General features: G+C 42.8%; 1 protein-coding gene and 1 pseudogene across 2 annotated transcripts in view; both read right to left on the reverse strand.

Annotated features, from left to right (window-relative positions):
- Positions 1-396: 396 nt before the first annotated feature.
- On the reverse strand, positions 397-833 carry LOC110568083 (large ribosomal subunit protein uL24-like; annotated as a pseudogene).
- A 24,842-nt stretch (positions 834-25,675) lies between these two features.
- The window catches only part of PSMA8 (proteasome 20S subunit alpha 8), a 58,283-nt gene continuing 56,982 nt past the window's right edge, over positions 25,676-26,976 (reverse strand). For both annotated transcript variants that reach the window (XM_012447208.2, XM_012447207.3), the window contains exon 7: positions 25,676-25,768. In XM_012447208.2, the coding sequence (XP_012302631.2) occupies positions 25,676-25,768 (93 nt within the window). The remainder of the gene's footprint in view (positions 25,769-26,976) is intronic.

The following is a 26,976-nucleotide window of genomic DNA, read 5'->3' on the forward strand; positions in this document are numbered from 1 at the left end:
ATAATTTTGTATGTAATTTAGAACTTAACTTTACTAAATAATTTTCCATGCCTAAACATTTAAATCAGGTCACCTCAATAATTCCCCATTTCTAAAATGTCTTCATAATTATTATTTTATACGTAACATTTATTAAACAAGAATACATAATTATTTGCATGCATAATTACAAATTGTGATAAATGCTGTGCTTTGAAAGAGAATAATAAACAGGATCTAATTTAGATAGGGAGCTAGGGAAGAGTTCCAGGAATTAAAAGAATGCCTCTGAGACTGGTCAGAGGAAGCCAGAGGGACAGGGGCCTGAATTATGTTGGAGAGGCAGAGAGGGGCCTGACTCCTCAGGGTCTTTTTGTTTTTTTCAAGTTTTAATCAAAGCTTGTATATAAGATTACTTTATTCCTGAATCTTCTCAATTGCTTCTTCTTCGTATTTGACCTTTTCCTTTCCTACTTGGTGAGATTTGGCTTTCCGTTCAAGAATCTTTTTGCGGTCTTTGTCCGGTTTTAGCCTAGTGATAACTACCTTGCTGGGTGAATGCCTACGTGGACAGTTGTGCCATTAGCCTTTTCCCACTGCACGTGTTCAATGTAGATTACGTATTTCTTCCTGTAAACCTGGACTACTTTGCCAATTTGTTGACCTCTATAGTGTCCTTGTACAACCTGAACTTCATCATCCTTTTGGATGGGCATGGATTACATGTTGTACTTCTGTCTCAGCTCTTTGGAAAGAAGGGAGGACATAATCTTCCTAAGAATGTGGGAAGGTGCATTGAAATGCCTTTTGCAATTCTTCCTTCGGTTGGAAGTCACAAAGGGATTGAACTTCATTTTGGCCGCTCCTGCTTTGGTGATGGCTGCAAAAGGGAAGAGCTCTTCAGCATGTTAAAGGATATGTGATATGCACACGAAAGCAATTGAAAAATTTTAAGCTGAAGAGTAATATGAATTTATTGAATTTTTAAGCTTTTCATTTTAAATAATTTCAAATTTAAAGAAGAGTTGCAAGAAGTCCTGCTTGCAGGTGGGCACAATGGCTCACAACTGTAATCCCAGCAGTTTAGAGGCTAAGGTGGGAGGATTGCTTGAACACATGAGTTTAGACCAGCCTGGGCAACATAGCAAGACCCCAAACTCCACAAACCATTTTAAAAATTAGCTGGATGTGGTGGCACGCAGCTGTAGCTCCAGCTACTCGGGAGGCTGAGTTGGGAGGATTGCTTGAGCCCAGGAGGTTGACGCTGCAGTGAGCCCCGATTGTGCTACTGCACTCCAGCTTGGGTGACAGAGTGAGACCCTGCAAACAGATGTCCTGTTTTTACAGTCTATTTAGTGACATGTTCTTCATATTTTTGTCTTTTAAAAAATAAATACTACTTACAACTCTCATAGATCCTTCACCCAGGTTCACTAATGTTTAACATTTTGATTTGTTTTATCATTTGCTCTTGCGTTTTCTCTTTCTGTGTGTATATATGTGTTTGTGTTTGTGTATATGCACACAAACACACACAGTTTCCATCCTCATTGTTTGCAGATTCTATGTTTGTGAATTTGTCTACTTGCCTAAAATTTATTCGTAACCCACAAATCAATCTTCGATCAAAGCACCTTTGCTGTCTTTTGTAGATATGCACAGAGCAACACAAATTTGAGTTGCCTGATCCACATATTTCCAGCTGAGACTGAAAAAAGGTGACACTCTGCCTCTTATTTTCACTCTCATACTGTAAACAAGTGTCTGTCCTTTTTTGTAGTCTATTTAGTGCCATGCTTTTCATATTTTTGTGCTTTCTGTTGGTGATTTTGCTGTATGAAATAGCCCCCTGGCAGTGTTGAAGAGCTGTTTACTGTTCCTAAGTGCAAGGAAGCTGCACTTAAAACGAGATAATGCCACGTTAGAGAAGCTTCTTCCAGTATCAGTTATAGTGCTGTTGACTGTTAGTTCAATGTTAATGAATCAATAATCTATTTTGAATAAGGTATCTTTAAACAGATACACACGTTGGTCAAAAATGCCACGACTAGAGGCTCGCAGGAGCTTAACTCTGTATTTCCTCTAGGAGCAGTGGTTCAGTATTTGCTAATTCAGTGTTGGTTGTGCCTTTACAGAACATAACTACCTTAAATAATGAGAACCAATTCTATACACACCTTTTTTCCTGAACTACTTTTAAGTAAGTTGTGACATGCTTCCTCCCTTATCCCTAAATAATTCAATATATACGTCTTTTTTTTTAGATGGAGTCTCGCTCTGTTACCCAGGCTGAAGTGCAGTGGCACGATCATGATCTCAGCTCACAACAACCTCTGCCTCCTGGGTTCAAGCAATTCTCCTGCTTCAGCCTCTGGAGTAGCTGAGGTTACAGGTGTGCACCACTACACCCGGCTATTTTTTTATATTTTTGGTAGCAACAGGGTTTCACCATGTTGGACAGGCTGGTCTCAAACTCCTGACCTTAGATATCTGTCCACCTTAGCCTCCCAAAATGCTGGGATTACAATCGTGAGCCACTATGCCCAGTTTTTCTTTTTTTAAGAGACAGGATCTCACGCACTCTGTCTTCCAGGCTGGAGTAGAGTGGCACAATAATGGCTTATCGCGGCCTTGACCTCCTGAGTTCAAGCAATCCTCCTACCTCAGCCTCCCAAGTAGCCGGGACCACAGTTGTGCACCACCATGCCCAGCTAATTTTTTTTTTTTAGAGATGGGGTCTCACTGTGCTGCCCAGGCTGTTCTCAAACTCCTGGGCTCAAGTGATCCTCCTGCTTCAGCCTCCTAAATTGCAGGGATTATGGGAATTGAGTCACCATGCCCAGCTGAGGTTATGTATTTTGAAGCATACTATATAAATGATTTTATGACTTTTGTATCACATTAGAAGACATAAGATGTATCTGTCTTATCTTTGTTTACACTAAATGTAACCATTTGTTTATGATGTTATCTGCCAGAATTCTTACGTAAAGTTATTATTTTTCCTCTCTGTAATTAATAATCAATATGTGGGACATATTCGCAACTATGTAAGTATCCTGTTCTTCATTAAGATTTCACCTATTAATTTTAGCATCCTTCATGACTCTTGGCTGAATTAATTATCACTACGATGGCTGCAAAATAGTGATTTTTCTAATTCATTTTTTTTTACATTATCACTTGCCATTCTACTAGAAGAAATGGTTTTCAGCAGGGTGCGGTGGCTCATGCCTGCATTCTCAGCACTTTGGGAGGCCAAGGTGGGCAAATCACTTGAGGTCAGGAGTTCGAGACTAGCCTGGGCAACATGGTAAAACTCTGTCTCCACAAAAAATTTTAAAAAGTTAGCCAGGTGTGGTGGCATGTGCCTGTAGTCCCAGCTACTGGGGAAGCTGAGGCAGGAGGACCGCTTGAGTCAGGAAGGTTGAGGCTTCAGTGAGCCAAGATCACACCGCTGCACTCCAGCCTGGGCAACAGGGTGAGAACCTGACAAAAAAACAAAGAATTTTTTTTTTTTGAGATGGAGTCTTGCTCTGGCTCTGTCACCCAGGCTGTGTAGTGCAGTGGCACAATCTTGGCTCACCACAACCTCCGCCTCCTGAGTTCAAGTGTTCTCCTGCCTCAGCCTCCCAAGTAGCTGAGATTACACGTGTGCACCACACGCCCAGCTGATTTTTGTATTTTTAGTAGAGATGGGGTTTCACCACGTTGGCCAGGCTGGTCTTAAACACCTGGCCTCAAGTGATCCACCAGCCTTGGCCTCTCGAAGTGCTGGGATTACAGGTGTAAGCCACCACGCCTGGCTCAGATGGCAAATTTCAACACTGCAAAAACTGCAGTGCAAAAAGCATTATCTATACAGGTAAAACCTATGGATCTTAATGGTTAATTAAATAAACTAGCCAAGGGAGTAAACAGTTATGAATGTCTCCCACATTTCCAGCTTAAGAACTTGCGTGGATGGTGATTTCGTGATTTCATTCACAGTACTGGGGAAGACTAGAGATGAAACAGCTGACGGGAAAGATCAAATGGAACCTGAAAGTGAAATGTAGTCTAGGTTTTATGTTACCCTGATGCCTGCACTTCCTGGCACAGTATAGATGTTACTTGAAGTGATGGGACTGAATGTTCTCACTGACAAAGAGAAGGTACAGTGAAGAGAGAAGAACCCACATCAAGCCTCAGCATTTAGCAGTAGCATAGAAAAAAAAGTCAATAAAGGGAACTAGTGAAGTAGGAGAGGCTGCAGAGGCGGGTCAAAACAACCACAAAGAGTGGAGTCAGGAAGCCAAGATCAAAGTGTTTTACTAGATGAAATGCTGACAGGCCAGTAAGATTTCAACTTTTTCTCTTCCAGAATGATTCTTTCTGAAGATAGCGATCCTTTTGCTGTTGTTCATTGCTGTATTCTTTATTTTTATTTTATTTATGTATTTATTTTATTTTATTTTTTATTTTTTTAAGACGGGGTTTCACCATGTTGGTCAGGCTGGTCTTGAACTCCTGACCTCAGGTTCTTACAGTGCCTGGCCCATAGTAAGTGCTTAACAAATATTTGCTGACTAAATGAATGAATTTTTTCTTTTTGAGATGGAGTTTTACCATCATTGCCCAGGCTGGAATGCAATGGTGCAATCTCGGCTCACTGTAACCTCCGCCTCCTGGGATCAAGCAATTCTCCTGCCTTAGCCTCTGGAGTAGCTGGGATTACAGGCATGTGCCAACGCGCCCAGCTAATTTTGTATTTTCAGTTAGAGATGGGGTTTCACCATGTTGGTCAGGCTGGTTTCAAGCTCCTGACCTCATATGAACCACCCACCTCGGCCTCCCAAAGTGTTAGGATTACAGGCATGAGCCACCGCGCCTGGCTTTGAATGAATGCATTTGTAGATCATGTGTTTATGTAGTATTATTGCATTGATTAGTTACAACTCCAGAAAAATGCTAAATAATAATAACATGCTTCCTAGTCTTGTTCTTGATACATTAGTTTCTCAAGTGGTTTCATTGTTTGTTTGCCACTCTAAAACAAACATGTAATGGTTCTTTGTAGGGTCCAGCCCTACAGGGTCCTTTGAGCCCCTCTCTGCTGGTGTGGAGACGAGAAACTATAGAAATAAAAGACACAAAACACAGAGATAGAGAAAAGAGAGTTTGGGCCCAGGGGTCCATTGCCAACCAAAGCATGGAGTCCGGCAGTGGCCCCGAGTGTCCACACACTCTGACATTTATTGAGTACAAAGCTGGGGGCAGGGTAGGTAGGGCATGGCATTGGTGGTCAGTGATAGGGTCAAGTACATCACATGTCATATAGGTAGGGGCCCAAGACTTTTTAGTAGCTGAGATGAGGTCAGGAGCATAATGCGTCAGCACTTTTCCATACTTGTCAAGAAAGAACAAAGACATTAAGATTTATATTACTTTTACTGATTATCTCTTCTTCTTTTTTTTGTTTTTTGAGACAGGGTTTTGCTCTTGTTACCCAGGCTGGAGTGCAATGGCGTGATCTCGGCTCACTGCAACCTCCGCCTCCTGGGTTCAAGCAATTCTCCTGCCTCAGCCTCCTGAGTAGCTGGGATTACAGGCACGCGCCATCATGCCCAGCTAATTTTTTGTATTTTTAGTAGAGACGGGGTTTCACCACGTTGCCCAGACTGGTCTCGATCTCTTGACCTCGTGATCCACCCGCCTTGGCCTCCCAAAGTGCTGGGATTATAGGCGTGAGCCACCGCGCCCGGCCATCTCTTCTAAGAAAAAAGGAACCAGATGCAGAAGCGGAACATGAGAGTGGACATGGAACGTGACCACTGAGGCACAGCATCACATAGAGACAATTAAGCCTCCGGATGCCTTCGGGCCTACCTGACAGCCGTGGGGCCTACCGCAAGAGCTCGGAGGAGCAGATTTTTCCCCTAACTTCTCCAGGGAAGGAGACATCTCTGACATCTTCCACAGCTAGCTAAACAGCAGGTGCTTTCCCAGCGCTGGTGCTGTCACATAGTCAAGGCACCCTCCAGCGTCTTGCCTTAGGGTGACAGAGGGCTTAAAGCGTCTTGCCTTAGGGTCATTCCTTTCACAATGTCACCCCAGGTTCACACTTTGCAACCTGAGAGGCATTAGTAAAAGAATTAAGATCACCTATGAATAACTAAGGTCACATATGAATAACTAAAATAACTAAGATCACATATGAATACGATCACCGATGAATAACTACTATGGTTATATCTCTAGTTATTTTCTTCTTCATTATTTACATGGGAATAGGCTGAGGCTTCTGACTCCTGCCTCGGCACTTATGGGGTCTCCCCCGCAAAGTTCTTTCATAGGTAAAAACTTTCTGATGGGATACCATGGTGCATGCCTGTAATTCCAATACTTTGGGAGGCTGAGGCAGAAAGATTGCTTGAGCCAGGAGTTGGAGACCAGCCTGGGCAACATAGACACCCTCTCTACAAAGAAAAAAAACTTTATATGGCCCCCTCAGACACCCTACCACACCCTGCCAATGCCTCAAGAGTAAAACCCTAATATAGAATAGAAGTCCCTCTAGGCACGATGGCTCATTACTGTCATCTCAGCACTTTGGGAGGCTGAGGTGTGCAGATCACCTGACGTCGTGAGTTCAAGACTAGCCTGACCAACATGGAGAAACCCTGCCTCTACTAAAAATACAAAATTAGCTGGGCGTGGTGGTGCACGCCTGAAATCCCAGCTACTCAGGAGGCTGAGACTGGAGAATCGCTTGAACCCGAGAGGCAGAGGTTGCAGTGAACTGAGACTACGCCATTGCACTCCAGCCTGGGCAACAAGAGCAAAACTCTTGTGCTTGGCATCACTCTAGCTACCCCTGTTTTCTCACACTGATCTCCTCGTGACACCAAGCTCCTCTTGTCAGGCAATGAGGTAGGGGAAGAGCTTTCCCCAAGGAAGTCTTCTTTGACCCTCTTCCCAACAAATGTCCTTCATTGTGCCTCACTTTTCCTCCTGGTATATTCATTACTTCCCTGTCTTCCCAGGACACTTTAAGTTCCTTAACAAAAGAGCCTGGGTTATTTTACTGTTTAACTTGCAGTTTCTGACACAGTACTGTGAGGTTTTGTTGTAACTGGGCTAAAACTTCTCACCTACCATCACCTCTCTTTTATTCTTTTCCCAGGTACTGCTCTCCAGAGACACTTCATCTTCTAAGTATCAACAAGTTTTCCATTATATCTTTCCTTTACTGTCAAGTAATTCCAGCAAATATATTACATTTTAATTACATTGTTAGCTGATAAGGTGTGATCTCTGACTTTCTTCTATTTTTAAAGAGGAACTTCTGAAGGCCTGGTGCCGTGGCTCAAGCCTGTAATCCCAGCACTTTGGGAGGCCAACATGGGCAGATCACTTGAGGTCAGGAGTTCAAGACCAGCCTGGTCAACATGGTGAAACGCTGTCTCTACTAAAAATACAAAAATTAGCTGGGCATAGTGGAAGTTGCCTGTAATCCCAGCTACTCAAGAGGCTGAGGCAGGAGAATCGCTTGAACCCAGGCGGCAGAGGTTGTAGTGAGCCGAGATCGCACCACTACACTCCAGCCTGGGCAACAAGAGCAAAACACTCTCAAAAAAAAAAAAAAAGAAAAAGAAAAGAAGAAGGAACTTATGAATAAGGAAAAAGAAAGATTTCGTGTTTTTTTTTTTTTTTTGAGATGGAGTTTTGCTGTTGTTACCCAGACTGGAGTGCAATGGCGCGATCTCGGCTCACCGCAACCTCCGCCTCCTGGGTTCAAGCAATTCTCCTGCCTCAGCCTCCCAAGTAGCTGAGACTACAGGCGCGCACCACCATGCCCAGCTAATTTTTGTATTTTTAGTAGAGACGGGGTTTCACCGTGTTGACCAGGATGGTCTTGATCTCTTGACCTCGTGATCCACCCGCCTCGGCCTCCCAAAGTGCTGGGAGTATAGGTGTGAGCCACCGCGCCCGGCCGATTTCGTGTTTTTAAGACTTAAAAATTGTCAACTTCACTGCCTTCTACAGCTTTATATATATTAGACCTGGGTTTAAATTCAGACATGCAGTGTGCTTTAGTGTATCAAAGACTCGGAGAAGACTTGCAGTAAAGCAGTAGTTCTTAACATTTTTATTTTTAATTTAATTTTATTTATTTATTTATTATTGTTTTTGAGACAGAGTCTCACTCTGTTGCCCAGGCTGGAGTGTAATGCTGTGATCTTGGCTCAATGCAACCTCCGCCTCCCAGGTTTGAGCAATTCTCCTGCCTCAGCCTCCTGAGTAGTTGAAATTACAGGCACTCACCACCACACCTAGCTAAATTTTGTATTTTTAGTAGAGACGGAGTTTGACCATGTTGGTCAGGCTGGTCTCAAACTCCTGACCTCAGGGGATCCGCCTGCCTCAGCCTGCCAAAGTGCTGGGATTATAGGAGTGAGACACCATGCCTGGCCTATTTATTATTATTATTTTTAATAGAGACAAGGTTTCATTATGCTGCCCAGGCTGGTCTTGAACTCCTTGACTTAAGTGATCCTCCCACCTCGGCCTCCTAAAGTGCTGGGATTACAAGTATGAGCCACTGGACCCGGCCCTCAAACTTTTTCATCTTATGACAATTTTACTTTTATTTATTTATTTATTATTTTTTATTTTGAGACAGTGTCTTGCCCTGTCACCCAGGCTGGAGTGCAGTGGCACGATCTCAGCTCACTGCAACCTCTGCCTCCCAGGCTCAAGCAATTCTCTGACTTCAACCTCCTGAGTAGCCCAGATTACAGATACCAGCCACCACACCCGGCTGTTTTTTTCATTTGTTTATCTGGTTTTTTTGTTGTTGTGGTTTTTTTCTAATTCAGTGTTTGTTTGTTTTTGTTTTGTTTTGTATTTTTAGTAGAGACAGGGTTTCACCATGTTGGCCAGGCTGGTCTCAAACTCCTAACCTGATCTGCCTGCCTCAGCCTCCCAAAGTGCTGGGATTACAGGCATAAACCACGGCGCGTGACCTATTTTTATCCTTTTAAAATCGTTAAATATTTTCTTTATATGGACTATAGCTATCACTATTTACTATGTTAGAAATTAAAACTGAGAAAAGTATAAATTTTTAATTAATTTGTTTTAAAATAACAATACAAGCCTTATTACATGTTCTACAGTTAAGATCCAGTCAGGAGATAGTTATTACATTGTTATCCAAAGAGGCAAATTTTTTTTTTTTTTTTTTGGAGACAGAGTTTCGCTCTTGTTACCCAGGCTTGAGTGCAATGGCGCGATCTCGGCTCACCGCAACCTCCGCCTCCTGGGTTCAGCAATTCTCTTGCCTCAGTCTCCTGAGTAGCTGGGATTACAGGCACGCACCACCATGCCCAGCTAATTTTTTGTATTTTTAGTAGAGACGGAGGTTTCACCATGTTGACCAGGATGGTCTCGATCTCTTGACCTCGTCATGATCCACCCGCCTCGGCCTCCCAAAGTGCTGGGATTACAGGTATGAGCTACCGCGCCCGGCCCCCAAAGAGACAAATTTTAATACAAAGAAGTGTAAACTGGTGGCTGGGTGTGGTGGCTCAAGCCTGTAATCCTAGCACTTTGGGAGGCTGAGGTGGGTGGATCACCTGAGGTCAGGAGTTCAAGACCAGCCTAGCCAACATGGCAAAACCCCATCTCTACTAAAAATACAAAATTAGCAGGCATGGTGGTGCATGCCTGTAATCCCAGCACTTTGGGAGGCTGAGGCAGGTGGATCACTTGAGATCAGGAGTTTGAGGCCAGCCTGGCCAACATAGTGAAACCCCATCTCTATTAAAATACACAAATTAGTCTGCTGTGGTGGTGCACACCTGTAATCCCAGCTACCTGGGAGGCCGAAGCAAGAGAATTGGTTGAGACCAGGAGGTGGAGGTTGCAGTGAGCCAAGATCATGCCACTACATTCCAGCCTGGGCAACAGTGAGACTTTGTATTTAGAAAGAAAAAAAAGGCTGGGTGTGGTGGCTCCTGCCTGTAATCCCAGTACTTTGGGAGGCCCAGGTGGGCGGATCACCTGAGGTCGGGAGTTCAAGACCAGCCTGACCAACATGAAGAAACCCTGTCTCTAGAAAACAACAACAACAACAACAACAACAAACCTCGGTTTCAAAAGAGAAAAAGGTATTAGCTAGTAGAAAGCAGTTAACTACTAAAAAGGGTAGAAGAGGAGCCCAAGGCATCAAGAAGTAACAGGTGCAAAAAGGCACATACTCGGGCCAGGCTTGGTGGTTCACACTTGTAAACCCAGCACTTTGGGAGGCTGAGGTGGGCAGATCACAAGGTCAGGAGTTCGAGACCAGCCTGACCAACATGGTGAAACCCCATCTCTAATAAATAAATAAATAAGGCACATACTCCCTCCAGAGGGAGAGTGGACAATAAAAGAACCAAGGACTAGAAGAGGGTCATTTCTCAGGACTGAGGTTTAGACCTCTCAAAGAGAGCCTGGAACACTAGCTGACTGGCTGAAGAAACTTGCCAGACCTAATGGCCCATTGCAGGTCTATAAAGCCATTGAAGATGAAGAAAGCTGGCTGGAGGGAGTAACTGGAGTTCATGTGCACTGAATAATAAATAATAATGGAGTACCAGGATCCAGAAGCCAAGTAGCTACGTACTGCTCTAGCTCTATGAATCACTTCAGTGACTTCTGTTGATGAAGCTTCACATTTCACCAGCAGGGAAATAAATGTTTTCAGGACAGGGTCTAGAGTCTACTATTACAAAAGAGAGCAAAGGAAGGGGCTTTATAGTTGAGAGACAAGAAATTGATAACTAGCACACACATTACCAATATTTTATAACATTTCATAAAAATTACTTTTAAAATTATTTTTGTTTTTTTATCTGTTGTTTTTTGTCTTTTTTTGTTTTGTTTTGTTTTGTTTGAGACAGAGTCTTGCTCTGTCGCCAGGTGCCAGGCTGGAGTACAATGGCATGATCTTGGCTCACCGCAACCTCCGCCTCCTGGGTTCAAGCAATTCTCCTGCCTCAGCGTCCCAAGTAGCTGGGACTACAGGCACGCACCACCATGCCCAGCTAATTTTTGTATTTTTTAATAGAAACGGGGTTTCACCATGTTGGTCAGGATGGTCTTGATCTCTTGACCTCGTGATCTGTGGCCTCAGCCTCCCAAAGTGCTGGGATTACAGGCGTGAGCCACCGTGCCCGGCCTTGTCGTTGTTTTTGTTTTTGTTTTGTTTTGTTTTGAGACAGGGTCTCTCTCTGTCACCTAGGGTGGAATGCAGTGGTGCAATCATAGCTCACTGTAGCCTCTAACTCCTGGACTGAAGTGATCCTCCTTCCTCAGCCTCCCAAGTAGCTGGGACTATAGATATGCACCACCACGTCCAACTAATTTTTTTTTTTTTTTGTAGAGACGGGGTTTCACCATGTTGTGCAGGCTGGTCTTGAACTACTGAACTGAAGCAATCCTCTTGCCTCAGCCTCTCAAAGTGTTGAGATTACAGGCGTTAGCCACCACACCCAGCCTCATAAATATTTTAAATTAAAAATAACTATAATTTTCAAAATACACTGAAAGAGTGATATTGTTGCAAATATCTTTAATGTCTGGCTTAATAGAAGACAGCTGGATTGTGTATCTTGATTCTGCATTCACTTTGTTGCCATATATTATTTTGGTTCAAGTATTTGAAGATAATCTGGCCTCATACAGATATGTAGTTAGAAAAAGGAAGAATATTTTAATAGCCTTTTCAGATTGTTGTGGATATTCTTCCTTATGCTACACCAAAGCTTGACAAGTGGTAGTTTCTTCAAGGTGAGTTGCAATGTAGAAACTGAAATCCTATTAACTTTTCATACTTTGTCACATTGGAGTCTATTGATTACATTAGACATCTGATTGGATCTTTTACTCATGTATGGTTTTATTGAATTGTGCATATATTTGGAAAATATTGATTCACTGAGTTGTTCAGATCTTCTCAAGGTTGACATATTTCATTATACAATACCAAAAATTTATGTTTCTCAATAAATCTCATCGATTTCATTAGCTTTATGTATTGGGAAGCTGTCAGTCTCACGGTAGTATACAGAAATCTCCCCAAATTCTACTTTTTACTTAAAATCTTGACCTTTGTTATTGGCAATAAATGCTGTCAGTTGTTTTCTTTAAAGTGACAGTTTCATTATTCTCATTTTTGAGTAAATGTCTGCCACATAACCAAGTCTGAGATAAAACAGTTTGTTGGTTGTTATTTCAAGCAAGAAATAGTGGTTCATGAAAAAGCGGTTAGTCCAGCTGGCAATTTACACAATCACACAAGAGCCTTTCCTCATATCAATCATCTTATTGTGGTAAAGAATAGAACTATTTTAGCCAGGCGCGGTGGCTCAAGCCAGTAATCCCAGCACTTTGGGAGGCCAAGGCGGGTGGATCACGAGGTCAAGAGATCAAGACCATCCTGGTCAACATGGTGAAACCCCGTCTCTACTAAAAATACAAAAAATTAGCTGGGCACGGTGGTGCGTGCCTGTAATCCCAGCTACTCAGGAGGCTGAGGCAGGAGAATTGCCTGAACCCAGGAGGTGGAGGTTGCAGTGAGCCAAGATAGCGCCATTGCACTCCGGCTTGGGTAACAAGAGCGAAACTCCGTCTCAAGAAAAAAAAAAAAAGAATAGAACTATTTTAGGTGTGCTCCCCACTATACTGCACAGAATATTTAAAAGACATGATTTTTTGCTGCTTCATTAAATACATTTGAAAATAAAACTGGCTCTGTTTTTAAACTGTGCATGGATGGCAGTAAATAATACAATGACTGCTGAATATGTACAATACTACTGCACAGTTTGGTGTCTATATTAGGGTTCTGCAGAGAGAACCAATAAGAGAGAGAAAGAGAGAGAGAGAGGGAGAGAGATGGTAGATCAGAAGGGATTTATTAGGGAACTTGGCTCACACAACTACGAGCAGTCCCGTGATAGCCACCTGCAAGCTGGCCTCAGAATGGGTTAACTCTCCATCTGCGGCTCAAGGCCTGAGAACCTGGAGATACTGCTTGTGCAAGTTCCAGAGTCCAAAGACCCTGGAATTCAGATGTCCAAGGTAGGAGCAGAAGAGCGTCCCAGCTCCAGAAGAGAGTGAATTCTCCTTTTCTCTGCCTTTTTGTTCTATCTGATTCACAGCCCATTGAATGGTGTCCACCCACATTGGTAAGAGCAGATCTTTACTCAATCCACTGATTCAAATGCTAGTCTCTTTCCAGAAACAGGTCACAGACACACCAAGAAATAATGCTGTACCAGCTATTTTAGCTTCCCTTCACCGAGTCAAATTGACATCTAAAATTAACCGTTGCTGAGAGCAGTGGATCAAGCCTATAATCCCAGCACTTTGGGAGGCCTAGGTGGGAGGATCACTGGAGCCCAGGAGTTCAAGACCAGTCTGAGCAACATAATGAAACCCGGTCTCTACAAAACATTTAAAAAATTAGCAGGGTTTGGTGGTGTGCACCTGTAGTCACAGCTATTGTTGGAGGTGGACATGGGTGGAGGCAGCGGGTGGGTGAAGGTGCTGAGCCGGGAGGAGCGCTTGAGCCCCGGATGTCAAGGCTATAATGAGCTGTGATTACACTGCTGCACTGCAGCCCAGACAACAAAGCAAGCCTCTGTCTCAAAATAATGAAAATAATAATAACGATAATAATAATGAAACTAACCATCACAGTGTCACTGCCTTGATGTCCTAAAGCTTCAGCAATATAAACCACTATTGCCTTTGTACCATCAGTAGAAATGTAACACCACATAGTGTTTTTTCCACATAGTAAAAAAAAGCAAACATCTTAGTATTATATAAAAATAATTGACAGGCACGGTGACTCACGCCTGTAGTCCCAGCACTTTGGGAGGCCGAGACGGGTGTATCACCTAACGTCAGGAGTTCGAGACCAGCCTGACCAACATGGAAAAACCCTGTCTCTACTAAAAATACAAAATTAGCCGGGCATGGTGGCTCATGCCTGTAATCTGAGCTACTCAGGAGGCTGAGGCAGGAGAATCGCTTGAACCCGGAAGGCGGGGATTGCGATGAGCTGAGATCGCACCATTGCACTCTAGCCTGGGCAACAAGAGCAAAACTCAGTCTCAAAAAATAACAAACACAGGGCCGGGCACGAAGGCTCACGCCTGTAATCCCAACACTTTGAGAGGCTGAGGCGGGTGGATCACGAGGTCAAGAGATCAAGACCATCCTGGTCAACACGGTGAAACCCCATCTCTACTAAAAATACAAAAAAAATTAGCTGGGCACGGTGGTGCGTGCCTGTAATCCCAGCTACTCAGGAGGCTGAGGCAGGAGAATTGCCTGAACCCAGGAGGTGGAGGTTGCGGTGAGCCAAGATCGTGCCATTGCACTCCAGCCTAGGTAACAAGAGTGAAACTCCGTCTCAAAAAAAAAAAAAAAAAATTAAAACCCTAGTGTACTTCATTAAATGGACTCAGATACCTGGGGGTAGACAGGCCACATTTTGATAACCACTATAGTAAAGAAAACTGCTTTACGGGAGGCTGAGGTGGGCGGATCACGAGGTCAAGAGATCAAGACCATTCTGACCAACATCGTGAAACCCTATCTCTACTAAAATACAAAAATTAGCTGAGTGTGGTGGCGCATGCCTGTAGTCCCAGCTATTCAGGAGGCTGAGGCAGGAGAATTGCCTGCACCTGGGAGGTTGAGGTTGCAGTGAGCCGAGATTGCGCCACTGCACTCCAGTCTGGGGCCTGAAGACAGAGCAAGACTGTCTCAAAAAAAAAAAAAGAAAAGAAAAGAAAAAAAGAAAAAGAAAAGAAAACTGCTTTACTTTGTCTGTTTTTTGAGACAAGGTCTCACTCTGTGGCCCAGGCTGGATGGCTCAGTGCAGCCTGGAACTCTTGGACTCAAGCCATCTTCCCACGTTAGCCTTTAGAGTAGCTGGAACTAGAGGCGTGAGCTACCACACCCGGCCTGCTTTACTTTCTTTCAGACAATGTTTCACAAATTTCCCCAACCAGGAACATTTGATCAAATGATATTGCACAAGGAAAGCTTTAGGAAAATAAGCTTTGGGAAATTCTGCTAAGGCTGCTCCTTTGCCCAATATCATACATTTTCCCACCAAAGCTAGTTGTTTTTTATTTATGTGTTTGTTTTTTGAGACAGTCTTACTGTATCACCTAGGCTGGAGTGCAATGGCATGTTCTCGGCTCACTGCAACCTCCACCACGCCCCCACCAACAAGTTCAAGTGATTCTCTTGCCTCAGCCTCCCAAGTAGCTGAGATTACAGGCATGCCCCACTACACCTGGCTAATTTTTGTATTTTTAGTAGAGACAGGGTTTCACCATGTTGGCCAGGCTGGTCCTAAACTCCTGACCTCAGGTGATCTGCCCACCTCAGCCTCCCAAAGTGCTGGGATTATAGGCATGAACCACTGAGCCCGGCTGGGACAACCTTTTTAATAAGCCACACACCTTTCCTGTCAAAAAGAATAATCCGTCCACACTCCTTTTTCTTCAGGGAGTGAATAATACTCCCTGACTAGTACTTCCATCGAGTTAAAGCTTGTTTTTTTAGTAATCATACTCTGAGGCCCCAGACTGTAAGGTTACAGATCTGAGCCTGAGATGCTCGCAATCAAACAGGAGAAACAAATATGACATAATTACTGACAATGATACAGGTTACAATAAAGAGGTCAAGTCAGAAAATATGCATCTTGGAGGAGTCATGAGACATTTTCACAGTCTGCTTCATAAAAAGGAGGAGGAAAAAAGTCTTTTGAGGGTCAGGCATGGTGGCTTACGCCTGTAATCCCAGCACTTTGGGAGGCCACAGCAGGAGGATCACTTGAGTCCAGGAGCTTGAGACAAGCAAGCTGGGCAACATAGTGAAAATTTGTCCCTACAGAAAATAAACAAAATTAGCCAGGTGTGTGGTGCATGCCTGTAGTCCCAGCTATCTGAGAGGCTGAAATGGGAGGATTGCTTGAGCCCAGAAGATTGAGGCTGAAGTGATGCGTGATCGTGCCACTGCACTCCAACGTGGGTGACAAAGTGAGACTTTGTCTCAAAAAAAAAAAAAAAAAAGATAAGTATTTTCAATGAGAGAAGCATGTGTATATGTTACACAAGTCATAATGCCTCCCCCATCCTTGCAAGAGAACAGTTCCTTGCAAGAGAACTGCTTTACTGACACAAAGGGCATCCCTAGCTGGGACCACTTAACCCTATACTGCTATCACTGCTATCTGGACAAACAACAGGATGCAGTCCCAAAGACAGCCAATCCTTTGACTGACCACAGTGACCCTGATACAGAAAACATCAGCCTTTACTGATAAGCACCTTTACTCTTTGTAGAATTGGAACTGGAGACTTTGGAAAGAGGAGGAAAGTTAACTCTGAAAGGTTGGCTGGGCTTAGTGGCTCACACCTGTAATCCCAGCACATTGGGAGGCCAAGGTGGGTGGATCACCTGAGGTCAGGAGTTCCAGACCAGCCTGGCCAACATGGTGAAACTCCTTCTCTACTAAAAATACAAAAAAATGGGCTGGGCGCGGTGGCTCACGCCTGTAATCCCAGCACTTTGGGAGGCCGAGGTGGGTAGATCACGAGGTCAAGAGATCGAGACCATCCTGGTCAACATGGTGAAACCCTGTCTCTACTAAAAATACAACAAATTAGCTGGGCATGGTGGTGCGTGCCTGTAATCCCAGCTACTCAGGAGGCTGAGGCAGGAGAATTGCCTGAACCCAGGAGGCGGAGGTTGCAGTGAGCCGAAATCGTGCCATTGCACTCCAGCCTGGGTAACAAGAGCGAAACTCTGTCTCAAAAAAAAAAAAAAAAAAAAAAAATTAGCCAGATGTGGTGGTGGGCCCCTGTAATTCCAGCTACTCAGGAGGCTGAGGTAGGAGAATCGCTTGAACCTGGGAGTCAGAGGTTGCAGTGAGCCAAGGTGGTACCACTGCACTCCAGACTGGGCGACACAGGTGAGACTCCATCTCAAAAAAAGAAAAAAGCTGAAGCTACATGATCAAAATTTAAAGAGAAGCTAAGGAGACCATAATGCACTTGTACATGCTAGAAAGTTATAAAAAGAAGAAACCATGAGTTGGCATACACAGTAAGTTAAAGAAATAAAATGAGGCTGAGAAAGTCAGATGGTAAAGAGAGAAGAACAGAACAGATGTGTAGAAAGGAACTGTTCCTGTTATTGCTTCAATATTACAGTTAAGATCCAAAAGCTCTTGATGCTGACATTTCTAGGGTTGCCAGTTCCTAGCAGGCAAAACGATGCTACAGTTCCCAGTTTTCTATTTCTTAACAAGAATCTTTATTTCCTTGTGTCCTTGAGGTCACTTGAGTTAACCTTTGTTTCTTTCAACTAAAAGATCTCAACTGAAATAGGCACAGAGAAAACATGATGCAGCAAAATGCAAGTACCATGCCTGAATTAGATGGTCTTGAATTGTCCCTGAAGTCCTAGTGCAGCCAGGCCAACCTCATATGCATGATCACTCACCTGTTTTATGTATTTCAAGGAAATGATTGTACTTCACCAAATAAATGTTATTTGGGGAACTTTTTCTTTCAATAGAAAATGTGCTATTTTATTAAAATACTGAGTTTATTTCACATGTATATTTTCGTCTCTCCACCATTTCCATGTCTGACCCCCACTACTTCTATGTGCTATCATAACATTCGGCACACACTTAAAACCAAACAAAGGCTAGAGTTCCATCTGTAAAAACTAAACAGGCATTTTGGACAACACATTCTTGGCAATGGACCTGGACAACATTTATCAAACTCAGTAGGGAAAGTTCTCTTTCTGTATTATAAAAAGGACAGCCAGATATCAACTATTACAGAAGTGAGATTAGACGGAAAACTTATAAAAAACTGTTTAGACCCGGCACGGTGACTCATGCCTATAATTGCAGCACTTTGGGAGGCTGAGATGGGCAGATCACAAGGTCAGGAGATTGAGACCATCCTGGCTAACACGGTGAAACCCTGTCTCTACTAATTCAAAAGATTAGCCAGGCATGGTGGTGGTTCCTGTAGTCACAGTTACTCGGGGGGCTGAGGCAGGAGAATCACTTGAACCCAGGAGGCAGAGGTTGCCGTGAGCCAAGATCGAGCCACTGCACTCCAGCCTGGGCGACAGAGTAAGACTCTGTCTCAAAAAAAAACCCCAAACCAAAAAATTGTTTAAACTATTTTCTTTTTCTTTTTCTTTTTCTTTTTTTTTTTTTTTTAACTATTTTCTTAAACAGACTTCCTTCACTGCCAGAGATCTTGAATAGCCTTCTGGTCAGTCTTCCAGGAGCAATTAATTCTTCACATAATTGATAAACGTGGCTTCCGTTTTGGAAAGAGAGCCACCTTTTTCTATACGTGCATTTTTGCTTCAGCGTCTTCTACAGAACTAGGTCTTTTGGTGTTTTAAAAGTTTTTTTTTTCCTGTTTTTTTCTTGAAGGATTCTTGTCTTTTTCATCTTGGTGTTGATGGTTTTGAGTCTTTCCCATTCTGCTTTGATTTTTGTTCATTCTTGGCAGGAGTATCTCATATGCATTTATTTAATGGCAATTTTTCTTCAATTTCCTCATCATCAAAATCTTCTTCCCCTCCTCCTCTTCCTCCTTCTTTTTCCTTTTTCTTCTTCCTTCTCTACCCCTCCCCCCTCCTCCTTCTTCTTCTCCTCCTCTTCATCTTATTCTTTATCAGCAGCAAGTTTTACGCGTGTGTGTGTGTGTGTGTGTGTGTGTGTGTGTGTGTGTGTGTGTAACCTTGCTACCACCTTCTGGGGCAGATTGCTTTCCAGATATACTTAAGAGTTTCACATCCTTCCCTTCTTCATCTTCTGACTCTGCATCTTCCTCCACAGTTGCTAAGGGCTGTCCACTAATATACACTGGCCCTGAACCACATTTTAACTGTAAGACCATGGGTGGTGTTATTTCAAAGCCCACACTTCAACCATAAGACCATGGAGGGGTGTTGTTTCAAAGTTCTCAAGGGAAGCCGTTGGCTGTGTAGACACTTCAAAGTTGCCGGTGTGACTTTAACGGGATTGCCTTTGTAATTCATTGCCTTGGGTTCAAAAATGTGCAATTCAACCTTTGCACCAGCCACTAAACTGACCATTCTGAAAGATAACTGGTGTTCATTTTCATCATTATCCACCTTAAAGTGATCATTTTTGTTGGCTTTTAGTTCACAACTGAAAAGATAGTCCAGGGCCTCAGGGGGCTTATGTCCATATCCACCGAATATTCCATGGGGTAGAGGTGGGCACTTAGGAGTAGAGAAGATGGACAGAGATAAATGACTACAGCTCCAGAGAACAGCTGCTCAGAATGAAATCACCTATTTGGGGAACTATTCAAAACCTCTTTTCCTATTGTTTCCTCCATTATAAATAAATACAAATGCTACAATAAGTTAAAAAATAAATCTTAGCCAGTAATTTCATATATCTTTTAAGTGAGAGGCATAAAAACAATTAGCATCTGATTTTGAACTTTTTTTTTTTTTGAGTGCAAAAATCTTGGTTCACTGCAACCTCTGCCTCCCAGGTTCAAGCAATTCTTATGCTTCAGCCTCCTAAGTAGCTGGGATTACAGGCGCCCACCACCACACTGAGCTAATTTTTGTATTTTTAGTAGAGACTGGCCAGGCTGGTCTCAAACTCCTGACCTCAGGTGATCCATCTGTCTTGGCCTCCAACAGTGTTGGGATTTCAGGCATGAGCCACCACGCCTGGCTTGATTTTGAATTTTTAAGTTTTTTTTTTTTTTTTTTTTTTGAGACGGAGTTTCGTTCTTGTTACCCAGGCTGGAGTGCAATGGCGCGATCTCAGCTCACTGCAACCTCCGCCTCCTGGGTTCAGGCAGTTCTCCTGCCTCAGCCTCCTGAGTAGCTGGGATTACAGGCATGCGCCACCATGCCCAGCTAATTTGTTGTATTTTTAGTAGAGACGGGTTTCACTATGTTGACCAGGATGGTCTTGATCTCTTTGACCTCGTGATTCACCCGCCTCGGCCTCCCAAAGTGCTGGGATTACAGACGTGAGCCACCGCGCCCGGCCCTGAATTTTTAAGTTTTAATGTAAATGAACGGTTTTCTACTATTTATTCAGTGAGTATCTATTATGTGTCTACTTTGTGCTAGGAACTCTTCCAGTGAATAAAATGACATGGAACTTACAGTTTGAATGGGGGGAATAGTCAGTAAACACATACATACATGTATTTCACAAACACGGATTTCAGGTGTTATTAGGTGTTGGGGGATGTGAGGTCTATCTTACGTATGGTGGTCAGAGAAATCCTGTCTAATAAGGTGACATTTGTGCAGCAACTGAAAGGAAGTCATGCCAGTATGAGGCAGGGTAGAGTGATCCAAGCAGAGTAGACAGGGCCAAGGCCCTGGGGCAAGAGCATGCCTCAGGGAGCAGGGAACAGCAGGAAGACCAGTGTTACTGCAGCTGAGGGAGGGAGAGGAGGAATGGCAGGAGACAAGCAAAGAACTGTGTGTGTCAAAGGGGTGGGCAAGATCAAATGGGCCATAGTTCAGGCTGCATGTAGATTTATCCTAAATACTTAGCTGATGAGATCTAGCAGGTTCACAGGTGATGCCAGTGCATCCTTGGTATTATCCAGGAGCTTGCTGGAAAAGACTATTGAGCTCCACTCCATGTCTCTAGAGTCAGAACCTGCTTTTTTTTTTTCTTTTTTTTTTTGGAGATGGAGTCTCACTCTGTTCCCAGGCTGGAGTGCAGTGGCATGATCTCAGCTCACTGCAACCTCCACCTTCCGGGTTCAAGCAATTCTCTGCCTCAGCCTCCTGAGCAGCTGGGACTACAGGCGTGCACCGCCATGCCCGGCTAAGTTTTGTATTTTTTTTAGTGGAGATGGCATTTCAACACCTTGGCCAGGCTGGTCTTGAACTCCTGACCTCATGATCCACCTGCCTCGGTCTCCCAAAGTGCTGGGATTACAGGTGTGAGCCAATGTGCCCAGCCAGAACCTACATTTTTAACAAGATCCTCAGAGATTTATATATACATTGAAGTAGGAAAAGCACTAGTCTAGACTATGCAATTTAGCTTTCTTCTACAGAGAAATAGGAAGCCACCATAACCATTTTCTTTTCTTTTGTTTCTTTCTATTATTATTATTATTATTTGAGGCAGGGTCTCACTCTGTCACCAGGCTGGAGTTCAGTGGTGTGATCTTGGCTCAATGCAACCTCCACTTCCCAAATTTGGGTGATTCTCCTGCCTCAGCCTCCCAAGTAGCTGGAATTACAGGCATGCACCACCACTCCCAGCTAATTTTTGTATTTTTAGTAGAGACAGAGTCTTGCCAAGTTGCCAGCTGGTCTTGAACTCCTGACCTCAAGCGATCCACCTGCCTTGGCCTCCCAAAGTACTGGGATTACAGGTGCCTGCCACCATGCCCAGCTAATTTTTGTATTTTTAGTAGAGATGGGGTTTCACCAGTCGGTCAGGCTGATCTCGAACTCCTGACCTCAGGTAATCCACCCTCCTCGGCCTCCCAAAGTGTTGGGATTACAGGAGTGAGCCACTGTGTCTGGCTTTTATTTATTTATTTATTTGAGACAGTTTCGCTCTGTCGCCCAGGCTGGAGTGCAGTGGTGTGATCTCAGCTCATTGCAGCCTTAGCTCCTGAGTTTAAGTGTTTCTTGTGCCTCAGCAACCTGAGTAGCTGGAATTACAAGTGTGTGCCACCACACCCAGTTAATTTTTTGTATTTTCAGTAGAGACAGGGGTTTCTGCTATGTTGCCCAGCTTGGTCACAAACTCCTGGCTTCAAGTGATTCGCCTGCTTCATCCTCCCAAAGTGCTGGGATTACAGCTGTGAGCCACTGCGCCCAGCCCTCATCTTATATATCTCTTCGTCTCATTATTTATTCTTTAAAATATACTTAGTAACATATCGGTAAATGTAAGGAAGTATTTCCCTGAGTTCTGTGGGCCACTCTAACAATTTAATGAAATCCAAAGAGAGGGTTACAGGAACTATAACTGAAGGGTTGGTCTGGACTTGCAACTGATATCTGGATGGGATAGAAGGGGGACAGTCTTAGGGACTGAGTCCTCAACCTACCTTGGCCTCCCAAAGTGCTGGGATTACAGGTGTGAGCCACTGCACTTGGCCTTACCTGTGCATTTAAAAGGATATTTGTTAGATGTCATCAAGCATTTCTATACCTGTAGTGAGAAATTTTTCAGTCTACCTACTTAACCATAATTTAATGCTGGAAAGATTGGGTAATTCCTAAAATCAGATGTTTGTGATCATCTCACCTTGGGGATATGAGAGAGAGAAAACATAAAGTACTTGAATATTGGGGTTTCTCTCATTAAAATAAGTAAAAGAAACACTTTATTTAATTAATTAATTAATATATTTTTGAGACAGAGTCTCACTCTGTCACCCAGGCTGGAGTGCAGTGGCGCGATCTTGGCTCACTGCAACCTCTGCCCCCGGGTTCAAGCAATTCTCCTGCCTCAGCCTCCTGAGTAGCTGGGATTACAGGCATTCTCCACCATACCCAGCTAATTTTTCTATTTTTAGTAGAGACGGGGGTTTTGTCATGTTGGCCAGGCTGGTCTCGAACTCATGATCTCAGGTGATCCACCCGCCTCAGCCTCCCAAAGTGCTGGGATTACAGGTATGAGCCACTGCACTCAGTCTTGTTTTTTATTTTTTGAGACACAGTCTCACTTTGTCCACCCAGGCTGGAGTACAGTGGCACAACCTCAGCTCATTGCAACCTCTGCCTCTTGGGTTCAAGCAATTCTCCTGCCTCAGCCTCCTGAGTAGCTGGGACTACAGGCATGCGCTACCATGCCTGGCTGATTTTTTTTGTATTTTTAGTAGAGATAGTGTTTCGCCATGATAGCCAGGCTGGTCTCAAACTCCTCACCTCAAGTGATCTGCCCACCTCGGTCTCCCAAAGTGCTGGGATTATAGGCATGAGCCACTGTTCCCAGCCAGTAAAAGTAACATTTTTAAATAGCAAGAACATTTGAATTATTTTTTGGTTCAAACTTCACATTACAGCTGGACACAGTGGCTCATGCCTGTAATCCCAGCACTTTGGGAGGCCAAGGTGGATGGATCTCTTGACTTTAGGAGTTCGAGACCAGCCTGGGCAACATTGTAAAACCCTGTGCCTACTAAAATACAAAAAATTAACAGGGTGTGGTGGTAAACACCTGTAGTCCCAGATACTCAGGTGGTTGAGGTGGGAGACGGAAGGAGCAGTGAGCCAAGATGGCATCACTGAACTCCAGCCTGGGTGACAGAGACCTAACCTAAAAACAAACAAAAAAACTTCGCATTAAATAGAAAATCATTTTGTACAGATCCTGAAACCTGACCAAAATAATGCTACAATTTCCAAAGTAAAATAAATCAGTTGAGTTAAAACCAAGTAGACCTGATAACTGAAAATAACAGTCACAGGAGTAAAAAAGCTAGTGAGAGTCAAAAAAACCTCTTGCCTCTCATGATATATCCTTGTGAGGGAGAGACTGCTGAGCAATGAAAAATGTTTCCATTCTTATGGACATTCGTGATGACAAAGCACTATAAACATCAGCACCATGGGCATAAATTATATAACTTGTCTCAGAACTGTTAAGATAATTAAACGAGTTAATATTTGCAAAGAAATCTAAACAGTGTCTGGCATGCTGTGACTGTGGTATTATATGAGTACTTGCCAAGTAAAAAAATAAGGAATGGAATTACAACCATATCCCTTAGATTGAGGGTCTCCAGGATCAGTACTGGTTTGTGGCCTATGAGGAACCCAGCTGCATAGCAGGAGGTGAGCAGCGGGAAAGTGAGCAAAGCCACCTGAGCTCCGCCTCCTGCAAGATCAGCGGAGGCATTAATGATTCTCATAGGAGGCTGGGCAAAGTGTCTGGGATTACGCCTGTAATCTCAGCATTTTGGGAAGCTGAGGTGGGTGGATTATCTGAGGCCAGGAGTTCAAGACCAGCCTGGCCAACATGGCAAAATCCTGTCTCTTCTGAAAATACAAAAATTAGCTGGGCATGGTAGCACATGCCTGTAGTTCCAGCTGCCTGAGAAGTGGAGGCAGGAAAATCGCTTGAACTCAGGAGGCGGAAGTTGCAGTGAGCTGAGATTGTGTCACTGCACTCCAGCCTGGGTGACAGAGCAAGACTCATCTCAAAAACAACAACAGCAACAAAAGATTCTCATAGAAGTGTGAACCCTGTTGTGAACTGCACATTCGAGGGATTGTGGGGTCCTTATGAGAATCTAACTAATGCCTGATGATCTGAGGTGGAACATTTTCATCCCCAAACCAACCCCACCCACCCAGGGTTTTGCCATGTTGGCGAGGCTGGTCCCGGACTCCTGGCCTCAAGTGATCCATCCGCCTCAGCCTCCCAAAGTACTAGGATTACAGGCATGAGCCACCACACCCAGCCTTTCCCTTAGATTTTCATTCCTCTGCAAAAACTCAACCTCTCTCCTCATTTTCAAAAAAGAACATTAGGACCAAGTGCAGTGGCTCAGCCTATAATCTCAGCACTTTGGGTGGTGGAGGTGGGAGGACTGCTTGAAGCCAGGAGTTTGGGACCAGTCTGGGTAACATAGTGAGAACCCATCTCTGAAATAAATAATTAATTAAAACAACAGAAAGAATATTAAAAAAGACACAAAGCTCTAAAATAATAAGGTATATTGGCTTTAGTTTTCATGGCTCTTAATAGCCTTTATTTTCAAAAATATAAACTCACTACAGGCATTAAGCACATTTCTTTTGTGGACCATTTGGACTAAATCCTCTCTGTGGACAGACATCACTTTTTATATTTTTCTTCTTCCTCTTAATAAGCCTACCATAATACCAATCATAAAGTTATTTCATGGAACATGTAAAAAACTGAACACACTAGACATACTTGAGATAAAATAAAAATCAAAACTGAAAATTACATGTATTATTTCCTATTTATTTTCATATAGCATCCTGTTAAGATGCCCTTAGAAGCTCTTCCCATGCTTTAATTGCATGTTTGAATTAGGTCTTTCATATTTGTTCCATGAACAAAACAATATATTGCAACTCATGAAATGAAAAAGGTAAAATAAAAATAACAAAATATTGTAAAATGAAGAAGGCTCTGACAAAATTTTAAGAACTCATCAGTATAAGGATGCTTTTGTCATTCATTGAGAAATGCAACTCAATATTATATTTAGTTTATTTGGAATAGCTATGCCCTTAACTGACAACCAATACTCAAACATCACCAAATTATTAATTTTTAATTACATTTTAAAAAATTATATTTGCATATATTAAGACACTGGACAAATTATAGAGTCTTAGGTTATGTGGAATTATGACTGTTCTCAACAATTACTGAATTCCCCTTTCAAAGAAAATCTTTACATAAACCCATGTTTGACTTAATAGAATGAAGACAGCCACAAATCTGGCCTTCTCAAAACAGCACACAAGTACAACATATAATGCTGCAAAGTAACTGTTTCCTCTAAAACTTCACTAAACACCTTCAGGCAGTCCGATAAAACAAAACATGAAGAACTCCCAGTGGTCATCCTAAGAATTAGACAGATTTCTTTGACTTTTTCTTCTCTGCTTTTTCCTTTTCCTTTTCTATTTCAGTTATATGTAATTCAACTTCTTTTGCACTAAACATCTGAACAGAGAAAAAAATTTAAAGATCAAATGTCAATTATACAAATAATATCTAAATATTTACAATAAGAAGAAATCCAATATTTAATAAATTTATATTTTCTATGTGTAACTATATTTTAGAACTTCAAATATACAATGAAGCATTTCAAAAGGTCTAAGAACAATAACAATTATGGACAAAACCAGATCTCTGAAATTTCTACTATCATTGTGCTAAAAAAGAAAGTGGGGTAGAGATGATATTGCATTATATATCCTATATGTGCATATAACTCCAAAAACGTTTTAATTCAAGGCTTAATTCTATTCATGAGCAAAGACTCATTATTTAACTCCACCAACTGCACCCTACTGTGTGATTCTCTGATAGGGTTTAATGATTTGATCAGTTTCTAGAATAGCCAAATGAGGTAGGAAAAGATGATTTATGCTGCTTTATGTCTAAGTAGAAAGCAAAAAAGGTTTTATTTTTCTAAGAATTTGCAGTGTAGTTTGATTTTCTGTTGTACTGTTCACAAGTAGATCCAAGGTTACATACTTTCTGCTAAAAGGCAGCAATTATTGGCCGGGCCCGGTGGCTCATGCCTATAATCCCAGAACTTTGGGAGGCCAAGGCAGGCAGATCACTTGAGGTCAGGAGTTTGAGACCAGGCTGCCATTTTCTTCTTCTTTTTTCTTTTTTCAGGCAGCGTCTCACCCTGTCGCCCAGACAGTGATGTTATTGCAACCTCTGCCTGCCGGGTTCAAGCTATTCTCCCACTTCAGTCTCCCAAGTAGCTGGGACTACAGGCATGTGCCACCACGCCTGGCTAATTTTTGTATATTTAGTAGAGACATTTGCATTTTCAGTACAGACAGGGTTTTGCCATGTTTGCCAGGCTGGTCTCAAACTACTGACCTCAAGTGATCTGCCCACCTCAGTCTCCAAAAGTACTGGGGTTACAGGCCTGAGCCAGTGTGCCTGGCCAAGAAAGCAATTATTAACTTCAGTGAAGTTAATAAATTTATATACAAAAATCTAAATGCAATGATCTTAATACCAAAGAGGCACCTATTAAACTGAAAAATGAATAATCAACTTTATGGTAAGCCAAATTTTCAAAGATGTTAGAGATGTAAAGGATTTTAGCAATTTACATATAAGAAAATTTAGATTCACGAATCTAAATTATATTTGGCAAAAGATTAAAAGATTCAAGATTAGGT

This window comes from Aotus nancymaae, unplaced genomic scaffold (genome assembly GCF_030222135.1).
Source record: "Aotus nancymaae isolate 86718 unplaced genomic scaffold, 86718_ANA_hifiasm-v0.15.2.pri h1tg000020l, whole genome shotgun sequence".
Taxonomy (NCBI): Eukaryota; Metazoa; Chordata; class Mammalia; order Primates; family Aotidae; genus Aotus; species Aotus nancymaae.